Here is a 15,538-nt window from a genome sequence, read left to right as displayed (position 1 = left end):
GCCTATGGTAAAAGAGAGGGACACACACGTTTTACAAGAACTGTCACCTTTCCCAAAATTGTTAAAAAGTAATTTGAACTTCCGAAACAAACGTGCACACTATAGTAAGAAAGCCACCGAAAACATTGCGCCAAGGGTCTGTGAAATAAACATGTTTAAAACAACCCTGTAAACACAAAAATGTCTTCAAATGAGATATGCTAAGCTTAGGAGTGCATGTTAAAGTTAAAACATTTTTTGTATTAGATCTTGATAGAAGCAAGTGTCCATGAATTAAGTTGTGCACCTATACCAAAGCTGGTGCTAGATTGCTAATCACTACTGCGGGATAATAACCCCAAAACAAAAGGCTACCATATTAGATTGTGAACCCCTCCCATAAGTAATGAGTCAGGTGACAGCACCTAAGTGCATTACAGAATTGTTTATAAGTCTACTAAGGTTAGGTTTGCGGTCATAGTTGAAGACACGCACAAGTAACCCTAACAGACTTCTTGTCATAGGTGGTCAGAAACTAGATGCAGTGGGTTTTCCTGCTATCTTTTTTTAAGATCGTAGTAAGATCGTAGTAATATTTAGCAATCCATATTGCACTGGGGCATATAAGTCCAAGGTTTCAACTTACATTATACGAGTACAGCTCGTCTCCAAGGAAAGGACTAAGCGAATCTATGAAACAGGCTAGGAACTCAGTGCATATTGAGTGAAAAGAATTCAGCAGAGATCGGCTGATCTCACAATATTCAATAGGAACTCAGTGCATATTGAGTGAAAAGAATTCAGCAGAGATCGGCGAATCTCACAATAGTCAATAAGCTTTCTGGTCCTGATGAGAACCCCGTGTGTGGAGGGGTTTGAAACGCGTCAACCTTGTTTTGTGGCCAATCAAGTGTACTAACCATTGTTAAAAATATAATTCTTTTCATGAGACATTGAATACTCTTGCCTCATTGTGCGTTATTTCATCATACTTTAGTTCGACAGAATCCGTGTCCTATTGCTCGTTGACTTGCTCACCAGAAGGCACACCTTACACTCATACTATTTTGCCCTGAAGAAGCCCATGTTTGGGCAAAACACGTTGGCTGGCTGTTTTTATGAAGTAGGAAAATAAAAGACGGAAGACACAAAACATTGATATGTGATATGTTTTGTGCTGTAACATTTTGTTTACTTGGTTTACCTGTGTCATCATATTGCCTCTCATCCAATCAATTTTCAAGTATATATTTACGTTCTACAAGCAGCAGAACGTTTGAGGTGGGCAATATTGCATATTGCTAGTGACTGATTCTGGTGGTGCAGTCTCCTTTGACCCGGCTGCTTCTAATTATTTTTTATGTAAGAGTTTAAAGCATCAACACAATAGCAATTGAAAGAGGAGAAGCAGAGTCTGCACACTGCAGTACCCAATATGCTGAGGCCCAAACCGATCTTCCTCGAACGAATGCCCATAATCCACTATACCCGAAGGAAACAGGTTGCAGAAAAAGATTCAAACAACCCACAAACACAAAATGTTGCAAAAATCACGCGCGCCCTGAACAAACCTTTTTCTACTTAATTTCAAATGACGCTACATACCCTTAACTGCAAAGCCCTCTCCTCGATGGTGCACAAACTCAGCTTTCTGGCAGCTGTGCGGCTCGGTGAAGAGAAAACAATCCAAGCCAGCTTTTCTGCTTCTGTTTATTGGTGGGTGTACAAATACTGAAAAGCTCATCTCTACTATCCAGGCGTTAATGCAGTCCTTTAAGTTCAGGACGGAAATTACCCCAGTCCAGCTACCTCGACTGGAAGCCAAGCTTAGCGGGAGAGCGGCATTACCCTGCCGGGGCCGGCCCGGTTCTCACCATCCCACGCTATTTTTATAGACGTCCTATAGGAAGGAGAGAGTCAAGAAGCAGAACAGCGGCTAAGGGGTGCATAGAACAATGAAACAAGTGGTGCATGCAACTGAAGCTGAAAGCGCGCATGGCGTGCTGGGAATAAAAAAACAAGACAAGCCCGGAAGTGCTGCACACGCTTGTGCCCGCCGTGGTGAAAGTGAAAGCGCCGTGTTGCCCACCTGTTTCCAATTAACGCGACCGAGAGACGCGGCGCGATAATTGGAAACATATGGCGCTCATGCTCGCTTCCGCGGACCCTAGGCCACAGAATAGAGAAGGCGGGACATGCACCCCCCTTGGGCCAATTATGTGCTGTCTTTCTTAGAAAGACAGCACGCAAAGCCCAGTAGCAAGTGATAAATTCCAAGCACACACACAAGCGTGTGTTTGGAATTAATAGCACTTACAAAATGCCTTGCAGAGCACCGCATGCACGCTGGCTCAGGCGAGACCTAAAAACACATCATGCTGCCACAGCCTGCGCTGAGTCTGGACACTGCAGCGAAGTCAGAGTCTGTTCACGTGACCTGACAGACTCCAGCGGCCCAGTCTAGCAGCAGATGGCGCCAATTCAAGATAGTAAATGCCCATGTGATCCTCTGCAGATAATGTACCAGGTGGCCGCAAAAAGGTGTCAGTGGCTCTAACCAGGAGTCGATGGGGTGGTGCCAGTTACTGAAAAATAGCAACACTGGGAAGGCACACACTAAGACTTCAGCTGTAACACAGGCAGTGTACCCAGGCGAAGATAACCAGCACGCTAATATAATTTAAACCACATTTTATTAGAAGAGAGAGCGATATCTCACTCCAATCACTTACTTTGAGAGGCTGCAAACTGTTACGGCCCGACCGCCCCGTGGCCACAACCACTCCAGCAGCATGAAGATTCAGCGGCAGAGATGTACAGGGGTGAGTTCTGGGATCTAGCAGTCACCGCAATCCTGTCCTCGGGGTTGGGTCGGGTTCGCCGCCGATTGTGGATGTTGATCATATTTTTTAAATAATATGATTACTGTGGTGCAAGCAGCACTCATTGCCACTACATCAGTGAGCACCTACAGCTACCGCAACTCAGGAACTGCAGCCACATGCCCGCGCGAACGCGCACACAGCAGGACGTTAAGTCACGTGTACATCAGTATGCTGCGCAGTGGGAATCAAATATTTGTTACATTGTAGCTAAGCAAGTAGCTAAGGAAGAGAGCTGACAGCCACTAAAGCCTGCTGGAAGCCACTCCAACTTTAGTTTAGCATTCCAAGGGGGCATAATTACCAGCGCTAGGATGGCTTGACAGCGAAGGAGCACTATGCCTATTTTGCGTGACTTTGCATTTCAGTGTGGTGATGCGGACCACCACACTGAAATGCGTTAGTCTCACGCCTGATGCGTGATACTTTGCAGGGCTGAACACTTGCACCAACCTTCCTTGGAAGGAGGCTAGAAAGGCTTTCAATGCGAATCAGATCACAGGCTGATGTGGAGTCCGGATTCCGCAGGAGACCAGAGTCCTCTGATCTCCACCTCTCCCAGATGGCCGCTCCATCCCAGGAGTGATGCATCAGTCACTACTGTGAGATCTGAAAGGGGAAAGGAGAGGGGTCTGCCGCTGACCCAATTGCAGCTAGTTAAATACCACTGCAGATCTTTTTCACTTCTCTCCGAGATCTGAACCATGTTGGAGAGATCCCCCTGATGCTGCGTCACTGGAATTTCAAGTCCCACTACACCGCCTGCATATGCCAATGGGCATGTGTCACCAGCAAGATGCAGGAGGCCATGAAGCTCAGCAGTCTCAGAGTATGTCTCACCGTAATCCAGGGCAGAGACTGAAACATCGGTATCATAGCCTGAATATCCTGGATTCGCCATTTGGGAGGATTGGCCCGAAACGTCACCTTGTCCAGAACAGCGCTGATGAAAGGGATAGTCTGAAAGGGAGTAGGTGTGACTTTGGCACGTTGATAGTGAACCCCAGCAAATGCAGGAGGTCTGCCGAAGTCTGGAGGCAACAGCTGGGGCGAGCCTGCCTTCAACAGCCAGTTGTCGAGATAGGGGAAAACTGATACCCCTGATCTCCACAAATGCGCTGCAACCACCGCCATTACCCGAGAGGTGCTGGTGAGGCCAAAGGGAAGCATTCTAAACTTCTTCTTGAGGAAGAAGTTGAGAGATCGCAGGTCTAAGATAGGACGAAGGCCTCCGCCCTTCTTGGGCATTAGAAAGGAATAACAACCACAACCCATTTCTGGCATCAACACTCTCTCTCTATGGCTCCTTTGGCCGAAAGAGCTGTCACTTCCTGGCGGAGAAGATATGGGTGGTCCTCTGTCAGCCTGTCATAGGTAGGTGGCATGGAGGGAAAGGTAGTCACAAAGGGGAGAGAGTAGCTCCTTCAGACACTATGCAAAACTCACCTGCCCGAATACTGCTGCACACTGGGTGCCCATGATAGTATCACAAAAATAGGTCTTCTGTTCCTGGAGAGGAAGAGACACAATTTAGACAGGTTTTGTGTGACTTGAGCAAGGGCATGGGGGCAGTCAACAAGACTGTCTCATGTTGCCCTCACACATCCCTAAGGGGATGTCATGCTTCATCAAAGGGGTGCGCACCTCGTCGGGCCGGAGCTGCAATGCCCTACGTGTCCCCCGAAGGGTTTCTTTAGCAGAGATCTTTTGTTGAAAAATGATGTATGATGAGTGCAGGAAAAGTAGTAAGTAGGGTGGTGTAGGGAGTATCAAAATGTGGATTAAAACTGATAGGGGAGGTCACAAACTAATCTTTAATAACTGGACCACCCTGTCAGGAGTAAAAACCTTTTACAGGTGAATGCTACCAATGCGGTGTGAGGAACCCTGGTAGTCAGTGTACTACAGTTGGGTCAAGGAAAGTACCCTGTAGTTGTAAGTGAGAAGCCTTCCTCTGGTCTCACTCTGAGTTATAAGTCAACAAATTTTGAGCTTTTCTAGTGGTCATAAGGAACCGTTGCACTACGTCAGGGCAGAGAAAGTTATCTACTCCACAAATAGATGGTGCCACTAAAGTGCTACCACTGTGTATGTGGTTCAATGTCCAACCTAACATGAAATTACGAATTGCCTCCTCGGGTGAAGCGGAGGTGCCGCGCTTATTCGTGTTATGAATTTGAAGAGTGCGGACCCTTTGTCAGCACCTACCCTTGTCATCCGCTTCCCGGGGGTAGGTGTAAAGTTTTTATGTTTGGAACTGTCACTGTGCAGAAAAACTACACTGCCTTGATGTGAAGGTTCCCACTATGGACTGTGTCATATGTCTTTATACCGCTATTGCTACATATGTTTTTGTTTATCACCCTCCTGTATAGGTTATTGAGCCTGATGTTCTTCTATAAGAGAGGTAGGCCCTCTCTATATAATATTTTTTTGGAGCCCTTCACAGTTAGTGTATTGGTGAGAGTAAACTTAGATTCGGCCCTGATGAATGACCAAGACTTTTTGGCTCAACTAAATGGGCAGAAACATGTTTGCAAATTCAGTCAGTAGCACATAATGGCCATAGCGACCATATTCGTCCACTGACAAGCCCAGGAAACCACCTTAAAAAAGGATAGTTTTGTGGAGTATCCTACGGCTTTTTATTCTTTGTACTGGATCCAAATTTTATCCAGAAAAATAAGTAATTTCTAAGAACTCCCTCAGCCCCACCCTGAGGTCGAGTCCGCCCTGGCAGTACCACTTTACCAGTGTGGAACAAGGTGGCAAATGATTAAGCATGTCACATTATGTGAGTGAGCCTACCTTGTCCAAATCTTGTGATTGCCCTGTTTTACTTGAAGGGAGTGTAGCAGTATGTGGCAAAATTGTTAATACCTATAGGTGTCCTAGGAAAATCATTCCAGGCACCAGATAGGGGTGTCATGTCAATCCTCGTGCTTGATTGGAACTTGGCTGCATCCCTCCTGTCGGCTACAGTCTAGGAGAGCATGGCTCAATCGTCCTCTGGGACCACTGGCAGCACCTGCGCAACCGTATCCCACAGGGCGTGGGAATAGTGGCCCAAAACGAATGCAGTTTTCATTGACTGCAATGCGCCAGGCTGGTGGAAGAAAACATTTTCTTGCCTAAATTGTTCAGCCTCTTGGATTCCCTATCTGGCAGAGCAGTTGGGAATGCACCAATATTTATATGTAAAGTGGAGGCTTGGGCCACCAAGCTCTCTGGGGTAGGGTGTTGCGTGAAGAAATTTGGGGTCCCCTGGAGCAGGATGGTGGTGGGAGCAATTGTTCTATTCATAGGAGCTCCTATGTGGAACTTGCACCAGGTCCCAAGCAGGACATCAGTAAGTGCTTCGTTAAATGGGAGAGGCTGTTCGGACAGGGACACTCCCAGTTGAAGCACTTCCGTCACAACAGTCTTGACTGCCAGCAAGGACAAACTAAGGTCCAGGACCTCAGCTGTCCTCCACACCACCATAGTGAATGAAGCTCCCTCCTCCGTAGCCACGGTAGGGCAAAAACGTATGCCAGTACCTGGCGAAGTGTCCAGTTCACTGGATTCACCTAGATTCTTCAGGGTCCAGCAACCCCTCCTATTTTTTCCAGACTCTAGCTCATCGGAATAGGGCTCAGGCTCTGGCCTGGATGGCATAGCTCCAGCAGACGTCGGGCGACACACCTCCAGCTCCATGTCTGGGTTTTAAATGGGAATGGCATAGCCGGTGGGTGCCGGCAGCATCAGCTTCAGGACCGGTGCAGGGAAAGGTCGACATGGCAAAACCAGCACTGATCCAGCTCTATCTGTGGATCCCTGGGGCCTGACTAGTACCGGAGCCGCCGGCGTGGATCCAGTAGGGGCCCCTTACGCACTTGTGGGGCTCGAAGGCATGCCAGAGGTAAGAGGTTGCTCTTATATGAGGCGCATGGCCTCATAAAACTCTAGAAGTTGAATGGGGTCGCTTCAGCTCGCAGAAACTCGGGGCTGGCTCAACCGCGGAGTTAGACCTCGAGTGCCGTTCCCGCGTCTTGTTGGCCGACGAGCGAGGTGAAGTCGAAGCACTCTTCTTTTTGTGGGACCAAGACTTACCCGAACGGCTTGAGAACTTGGAATACGACGAGCACCTCAGATGCTGCGATCACTCTCAGGACTTTCCTCTCGACAAAATGTCAAATAAAGGGTAGTCAAAAAGTGACTGAGGCGTAGCTCTTCCCTGATCTGTGCTGACTGGTGCGGAAAGAAAAGAACTGACGTCAGTGTGCCTAGGTGGCGCCTATATAAGCACCATGAACGTCACTTCCATCATAGATGACGCTAACGACGCCACACGGAGCCGAACGATGCCACCTACCAGCACGCACGGGGTACTGCTCACAAAAAAAATTCCGATCCAGTCTGACTCCTGGGGATAAAGCTAAGGTAAGGAATCTACGGCTAGAAGTCTCTATCAGATATGAAGAACTGTGGCTACAGAGTACACTTATGGAACAGACAGTCCACAAGAGCTTTATGATGATGGATGAATTTCAATTAGGGCTATTAAAGATAAGACAGGAATTTTACAGCAATTTATGAAACATAGAGAAAAAGCAGATCTGCTCACTAACTAAATGCATTTGTGAAATTGACGAAGAACTTTTGATCAATAGATTTCACTGAGTTTATGTAAGCATACCTCATGTCAAATGTATTACTCACTGTCCGATTTTTAAGGTTGTTGCAATTCCTGTAGCAATTGAAAGTATGTTAAGCTCTACTTTGCATGAGTGGAGGAATACAACAAATACATTTCATTGTTATTAAACAAGTCTGTTTATGATGATGCACTGCTGTATTTCCCAAACACAATTGGAAACACATAATAAGGGACTTAATATAAACTCACTGTACCTGGAGACCCACAATGTAAACCAGAGTCTTGTTGGAGATTGGAAAATGACCAAGAACCATAGTCACCTGCACTCCTGGAATGGATCCATAGAATGGTATAAACAGTGCAAATATTGGAGCAAGACTGTAAAAGGAAAAAAAGTTCTGTTTAATTGTCAGCAATTTTAGAAAAAAAGGTGGCTTATTTCTGTAGAAATGCATACATGATGGCAAGTAAGCTACAAAATCATAATCTAAGTATCCCTGATAAACATATTAGGGTATAAAAGTCAGAAAGAGGGGCAGGAATGCACAATATTCAAACGTATTAAAATGCCATTAACGCAGGAGCGCCAGGATTAGCACAATAGTGAACATGCCCAATAAATATCAAATAGGACAACGAAGGGGGCTACAATAATGATGTCTGATGAAAACCATGACTGATCAGTGAAAATAGAATGGACAATACAGGGACGTTTCACAGCACTACCAATCCAATAATATGGAAGCACATAATCCAGTAAAAGAATGGTGGCTTTAAAAGCAACATATTTCAGAAGATTAATTATTTGGTCCCCATATTTGACTCACTTATTTTAAAGTTAGTTCACTGGGAGGAAAAGGAGAGTTGGAACACGAATGTGTAAGATTAATAAGGAGGAGTAGAATAATTTTGTAATCTCCCGTAAGTAAAAAGGATGTGCTAAAATGCAGCATGCTCAAATTCTGAATACCAACATGTGGTTGTAGCACATCAATAAATTCTGAAGGAATTTAATACACTTTTTGTCAGTTACTGAAATCCATTTTTAGTCTCGATCTATATAACACAGAAAAGTATGTTCATCCACTGCTAAATCTAAATAAGAATATGCTCAATTTAAATTTTATGATTATTTATTACACATCCAAAAGTTTTGATTCTATGGTGGCAGGAGCTTGTTTTTAACCCTATTTATTATTATAGAGAGAATTGCGATAACAGTAGCCTATTGACTCTCTTACGTAGTCAGCAAAGAATGCTGGTCGAATACTTTTGTCCAACTTTTGTGCAGGTGTGACCTATATAAAAGTATATGAAAGAGGGGTTCTTTACAGGTCCAAACATACAGCAACAATATCAAAGATTTTGAAGCAACTTCATATTCCTTACTAATTATGAGTTAATTTAAAACATTTCTACATTAGCCACTTTCTAGAGTTCTGCAACATACACAGTGTACCCCCCAAAATGTTTGACTGATGCTGCTGGTTTTTTTACTCTGAGAGTGCACTGAGGCCTGCTAACCGAATAGTACTCGTTACAACGCAAACATTTACAACACATGCCTTTACAATGCAGTTTTTACATCACAACATCCATTACAACGCATGATTTGACATTGCATGCATCACAACGCATTTTTAGTAACCCTGGGTGTAGTTCGCGAAGTAGCACTTCGCGAAGCTACGCAAAGTGAAGTTCGCACTACGCGAGCTACGCGTAGCCCTTCGCGAACTGCGTAGTACCTTGTTCGCACTGTGCCAGATGTCGTTTTCAATGATTGCACAGTGCGGACAAGCAACCGGCACTGTGCAATCATTGAAAATGGCATCTTGCACAGTGCGAGCTGTAGTTTTCTGCTGCTCGAGTAGATTTTTACTCGAGCCACAGCTTTCTCAACGCGAACTGGTAGTTTCTCATCGCGAGCGGTCACGAGCATACACGACCACTCGCAATGAGAAACCTGACCTCCTCGCGTTGGGAATCTCGCCGGGAGGTTTATTTTCCATGCTAGTGACCGCCAACTTGATGTTGCTGATCGCGAACAAGGAAAAAGTCTCGCCGGGATGTCATTTTGCTTGCTCGCGGTCGGCAACTTGACGTTGAGGACCGCGAACAAGCAAAAAATGACCGCAGCACTACGCAACACTACGCTACGCGTGTTCGCACTGTGCTACGTGCAGTTCGCGTAGTGCGAAGTAGCACGAACTTCGCAAACTACGCGAGCGTAGCGTAGTGCTTTGCCCAGGCTTAATTTTTAGAAACTACATTTACAACGCATTCCATTACATCGCATTATACCATTACAACGCATACCATTTCATTGCAGGTAAGGTAAGTGTTGGATAGTGTACGGGTAAAAATTACTATTCCCATTCCAGTGAGTGCAACAGTAGGGTAAGTGTTGGATAGTGTAGGGGCAAAAATTACTATTCCCACTCTAGTGAGTGCAACAGTAGGGTAAGTGTTGGATAGTGTAAGGGTAAAAACTATGTGTTGTAATGGTATGCGTTGTAATGGTATGCGTTGTAGTGACATGCGTTGTAATGACGTGTTGTAGTGACATGCGATGTAATGGCTGAGTTGTAATGGCATGCGATGTAAAGGATGTTGCATTGTAATGACTGCCTTGTAAAGGTAGTGCGATGTAATGACTGCGTTGTAAAGGTTGTTTCCTTTGCTAACCAGATCTTAGTGCCTGTACCCTGACCTTTAAACATGTATGTTTGATTAGCCTATACCCTATTGGCAGAAATTACTTATAAATCCCTAGAATATGGTACCAGGGCCTGTACAGTAAAGTGTCCCCTCTGGAGCTGAGCCACTGCAGACTGGTAGAGCAGTTTAAAACTGCTAACTTGACTTTGTCATTTAAAACAAGGGCAAAGCCAAACTTCCCTTTTAATGTGTGCAAATCACAGCTAAAGCAGGCCTATTGAGTTCTAAGGCATGATGCAGTATGGTAAAACGTAGAACATGTGTTTTACATGTTCTGACAGTAAAAACTAGCAAACATATTTTTTTAATTGTGAGAGAGGCTAGTAGTTTGATTGGCGCGCTCAGGATCATATGCTGACTACTCAGCTGTGTTAACTTCTGAATGAGACTACTAAAGTTAGTGCTTCAAGGTATCAAACGACTCATTACAATAAGCCCAACGTGACGCCCAAGTCGAAATTAATGTAACTTGTTGCTACATGCAACTTTTAGAAAAATGCCACTCTGCTGCCCAAGTTTTCCAGTGGTCATTTGCAGTTGCTGGCCACGAGACAGCCTTCTGCCTGCCAGTGGAGGCGCGTAAAAGGCTCCCAGGACCAGTAACAATAGTGGCCTGCAGATGGCGGAGGTGTTACCTCCTCCTGGAAGGATGTCATGTGGGATGTTAGCCCAAAAGGCAAACTTCTAGAAAAAGCAGCCTTTGAAGGGCAAACGGTAAACACACTCAAGAGGGATTGCTCTTTCATCGGGTTAGCAGGTTGGCCTCAGGAACAGAGAGGGTGAAACACTGACCAAACAGTTTTTTTGCACACACCAAGAGAAGAGTTCAGCCAGCTTGGATTTGGGCAGAATAGAAAACTCTGGGATCGCTAGATGCCACACTTCACAGGAAGTTGACATCAGGTGGGAGGGAACAAAGTAGCCCATTGGCTAGTAATTGTGACCTCCCATAAGGGCACTTTCTGGGCATAGAAGGGGCACCCCTGGCACCCAGAACTCAAATCTCATTTGGAGTGGAGAAAAGGACCAAAGAAGGACTGCCCAGCTGACCTTGGATCTGGCCAGGAAGAAGCTGCATCGAAATTGGACTGCACGTGCTGGTCCTTGGCCTATTGAAGATAGGACTGTGCTTGTGGTGTCCTGCTCGTGAAAAATTTATCCCATGAGCCATGCAAGAAGCAGAGACTCCAACAGTCAGTTGGCTGACTTCCTGTTTGCAGCACAGGGCCACAAAAGCTGCAAAAGCCTGCCAGGGCGCGCTGGTAGCCCAGATCACCAGATCGTCGCACCTTGTCGCAGCGCAGCCTGGAAGACTGAGACCATAATCTCAAAAGTTGCACCCAAGTCTTCTAGACTCTAGAGAGTTGTTGAAGTGCATTTTGGTTGCACAGGAGAGTTATTGCCAAAAGAAGGGAACCGCTGACTTTGTTGCGCCGGGCAGCCAGTAGTCCAGTGGCGACTGTACTTTTACTGAACCCAAGAGGACTTCAAGGTAAGTCGATCCCTGTGGCCAAAGTTGCCTCACAAAGATCGCAGACTGAGAAGTAGCCCCAAGAAGGCCATCATCGACTGCACAACAACATATTCATCATCCTGTATCCCTTGAATCAGTGAATCACTCAATAGAAGTTAATGGCACCTGGCCACTAATGCTGGAACTGGACTGGAGATTCCTTTTATTGCAATGGTAACTGTTCCTTTGGATGTTGTTGGTCTCCTTGACTGGCTTCCCGCCTGAGTTGGTCACCCAAGGTACTTCCAAGTATTCGCATTAGTCTATGATGTAAAATGTTGTTGAAAATATTTTTAAGTGTCAGATTTGTTAAATTTGCCAATGCTTGTTTGCGGTTGAATGAAAAGTCTTGATTTATTATTTCTTTGAAAATGTATATCTCCAGAAGCCTCAATTTTGTGTCTGCAAATTCATAAAAATACAACCTATTTTTATAAATTGGTGTCTGATTTCTTGTGAGTCTTGTTTCTTCTTCAAATGTTTTGGTGTTGTTTCAATGCTTAACACTTGTTCCTTTGTTGAAGCCTGAATGCTCGAAGCCACAGCTATGCAGGGTTGAGTTAAAGTTTGACAATTAAACCTTACTGCTCATAAGAAGGGTTGGTAGTGTATTACACAGTGAGGTCTCACAACCACACCATATAATACACCCAATTTCCTCACACGCAGCATATTAAATGGAATTATTGGATCATGAAATGACTATCTGGAAGCTTTATTGTTCAGTACATATTTTACAAATAGTTAATGTCTTTTAAGCAACAGAGCACTTTATAAAATTCAAGTGGAAGTAGATTAAGATTAGAACAATAAAAGATTGTAAAAAATTGTGGCAGATGGTTTCTATAACAACTAGTAGTTATAAACTAATAGCGGATATTAAAGTTGATACATCAAGATGAAAAACCCATATGGAAATATCATATGAGCTTGCCAGATTTAGCGCTTGACTCCATGTCAATAACTACAGTGGTAAAATTAAAGAAATTGTACATTATTTTAAATTTCTAAAGGCACAAACAGCACTCCATTGGCCGTCCTAAATTTAGACCCAAGATTTTGGGCCGATAAACGTTACCCACTATTTAAGAAGTTCTAACACACAGGACATATCCTAACCTTGTGGCAAGAAAGGATATTGGTTCAGATTTATAAAATGAGTGACAACACCAAAATATTATTCACTTATCACTGGGCGTGGAGGGTGTTTGCCCTTGTACTCTATCTTATTGTATGGGTGAAAGCTAATCGTTATCTTTTGAGGAACCTGATATTCTGTAAGAAAAAAGAAAAAATAATCTTCTGATTCTGTTAAGATTTTTGCAAGCTGGATAGAGATCACTTCCAGCTACATAATGTATCCATTTCACACTAAAAGACATGAATACTAATATTCATAACCTAAAAAGTATATGCAGATTTTTTGCTCCATACGGTAAGACATTATCCATATAGACCTCAAATGTCGGGGCACTTTTAAAGGTTAGGACACATTTCTAACTATTCACCCTCTCTTAGCCTTTGAAATCCATTCATTCATGACAATTGACCAGTACTACTTTTTTAGCATATTCCTAGTCCTACCTTTAATCAACTTGTGATCTTTCCAGAGTTCTTTTAAATTCAAGAGATTAGGCCAGGTTTTAAAATATCAGCGCCAGAGAGTCACACCAGCTAAGTCTGTCCCCTAAGGAGTTTTGGTAGTGTTCAAACATGGAGTCAGTATTGTAGCAGAATTCAATTAGCCACATGGACTACCTTGTTCAGAGTAAGATCATGGTCCAAGGAGAAAACGGAGCACTGTTCTGGAGATGAAAAAGAGTCCTCAGAAACTAATTTTCAGACTGAGGCAAAAAGATTGCCATAACCCCATACATCAGAAGTATACAGATCTGCTCCTAAGCCCTTGGCCCGATAGACTTTCAGGACTGAAGATAATGACCTAGTAGAGCCGAGTTGTACACTCTAGTCACTGTGGCTGTTAAATATGTTATAATAATCTGACTTTTTGGGATCTGTGGAATCCATGATAGGGTGTTGACAAGCTTTACCCCCAAAAATGTGAAATGTTTCACCCTCTCTAACACAGTGTCCCTTACCAGCAAATGACCCTGAAGGTTTGATGGAGCATTCAATGCTGCACTGGAGACAAAAGTCCTATCATCGACTTTGAGAATAATAAAGTATTGTCAGAAAACATTAGTGCAAGGATCCTGACTCCAGCTGACTTTGATGCATCACTGTGACAGTCAACTCCCCATTAATATACTGGGAGAAACCAGTGGGTTTGAGCACACATTCCTGCTGCACCTTTCTATGAGCCAGAATCCGCTTAGTCAGCTCACCCCAACGACCCCACCCCACATGCACGTAGGTACCACATTATAAACTATAACATGGCCTCCCTATACCATAGGGTTTCAGTATCTACCACAGTGTAGTTCTAGGGACCATATCAAAAGCTGTCATCGTGTCAACAAAGGCAACCTAAAGGTGGTCACTCTTTGGGGACTCAAATTTCCAGTAGAGGATTAGGATGAAGAAACCATGGTAAATAGTGCTTACTATAGCTCTAAATACTACCTGCAAATCAGTGAGGATATGCTGATCCAATTATGCATCTTAGATATTATAAACTGCAACCACCCTCTAATTGAAACCGGGGCTCCCAAGTTGGTGAAGCAGCTGAAACAAATCCCCTAAAGAAACCAATACAAGTAAAGTTCACCAAGATCCTAAATTGTTACACTGCATAACAGTTAAAACATACTTCAAAATACCATAGTGCAAACTGGGCCTTTCCGTAGTCCGCCAGCGTACTGAGTAGCAGGATTAATGGTCGCGTTTTAAGCGCTTGCTAGGACAGAGGGCCCATCTCCTCTAAGGATAAATAAAGGATCCAGAGAGTTGAAACCCCCAAGCTAGCCAGTCTCCTCAGTCATCTCTTCAGTCATGCAGCTGATGAGTTCTGGTACTTTAGGGGAGGAGCTGGAGTGATGTGCTACAGAAATATTCTTTAGATTAATGAGATGAGGCACACTTAAGTTGCTGTTTTGACCTTTTGATTTAATTAGTCAATCCCCTTAGTAGTCAAACAGCTTCAAAAGTGAGCATTTTGTTCTGTTAAGCACATTCAGATCCAGGTGCATTGAAGTATTAATAGAGGGGAAAATAAAGGCAAAACATTGGGGATGGGGTTTGCGGACAGTTTTAATGTGGAGACACAACATTTTGGATGCTTTTGATAAAGGAATGAAAGGCAGAAGAGACACAGCACTTAAATGGTTTCAACACCAGTAAGACACCAATAAAACAATGATAAAACTTTGGATGGTTTTGAATAACACCTGGATAAATGATTAAAGAAGTTACTATCTATGGACTTAAAAGGGAATCAATGCTAAAATAAGAATGCTGCAATATCTCATACAAAAGAGTGTATAAATTGCCTTTTTTCCCAGGAGACTCATATGTTAAACTGAAACACGCAAAACTGGGTTAATGTTGGTAATGGCAGGCATACCTAAGAATTCTTCGCTTGCCAGCTGGGAACATTTGCAGCGTTATCTCAAGGCAAGAACCATTCAAGGTGATTTTTCACCAACTTTATGAACCGTGCACAAGGGTAGTGGCCCATACAGACTTTAGGGAAATAGACAAATCTATTAAACATATATGGCCCTAATTTAAATTACCCTAAATTCTTGAAACTCATGGAAAAGGCAGACTATTCCTAAACATGGTAGGAGAGTTCAACTGTCAGATGCATTAGTTTAAGGATAGAACCTCAAACCTACCAGGACAGGA

At 43.9% G+C, this 15,538-nt stretch overlaps 1 protein-coding gene across 6 annotated transcripts in view; it reads right to left on the bottom strand.

The window, feature by feature from the left end:
* Window positions 1–15,538, bottom strand: part of UBAC2 (UBA domain containing 2) — a 698,660-nt gene that overhangs the window by 351,265 nt on the left and 331,857 nt on the right. For 4 of the 6 annotated variants that reach the window (XM_085622247.1, XM_085622244.1, XM_085622245.1 and 1 more), the window contains exon 5: window positions 7,755–7,878. In XM_085622247.1, coding sequence (XP_085478373.1) covers window positions 7,755–7,878 — 124 coding nt within the window. The remainder of the gene's footprint in view (window positions 1–7,754; window positions 7,879–15,538) is intronic. The other 2 variants (XM_085622246.1, XM_085622249.1) reach the window with 1 other exon arrangement.

The sequence above is a fragment of the Triturus cristatus genome, chromosome 8, assembly GCF_964204655.1.
Source record: "Triturus cristatus chromosome 8, aTriCri1.1, whole genome shotgun sequence".
Classification (NCBI taxonomy): Eukaryota; Metazoa; Chordata; class Amphibia; order Caudata; family Salamandridae; genus Triturus; species Triturus cristatus.
Note: the sequence above shows the minus strand (reverse complement) of the source record. Positions and strands in the feature narration are given on the sequence as shown.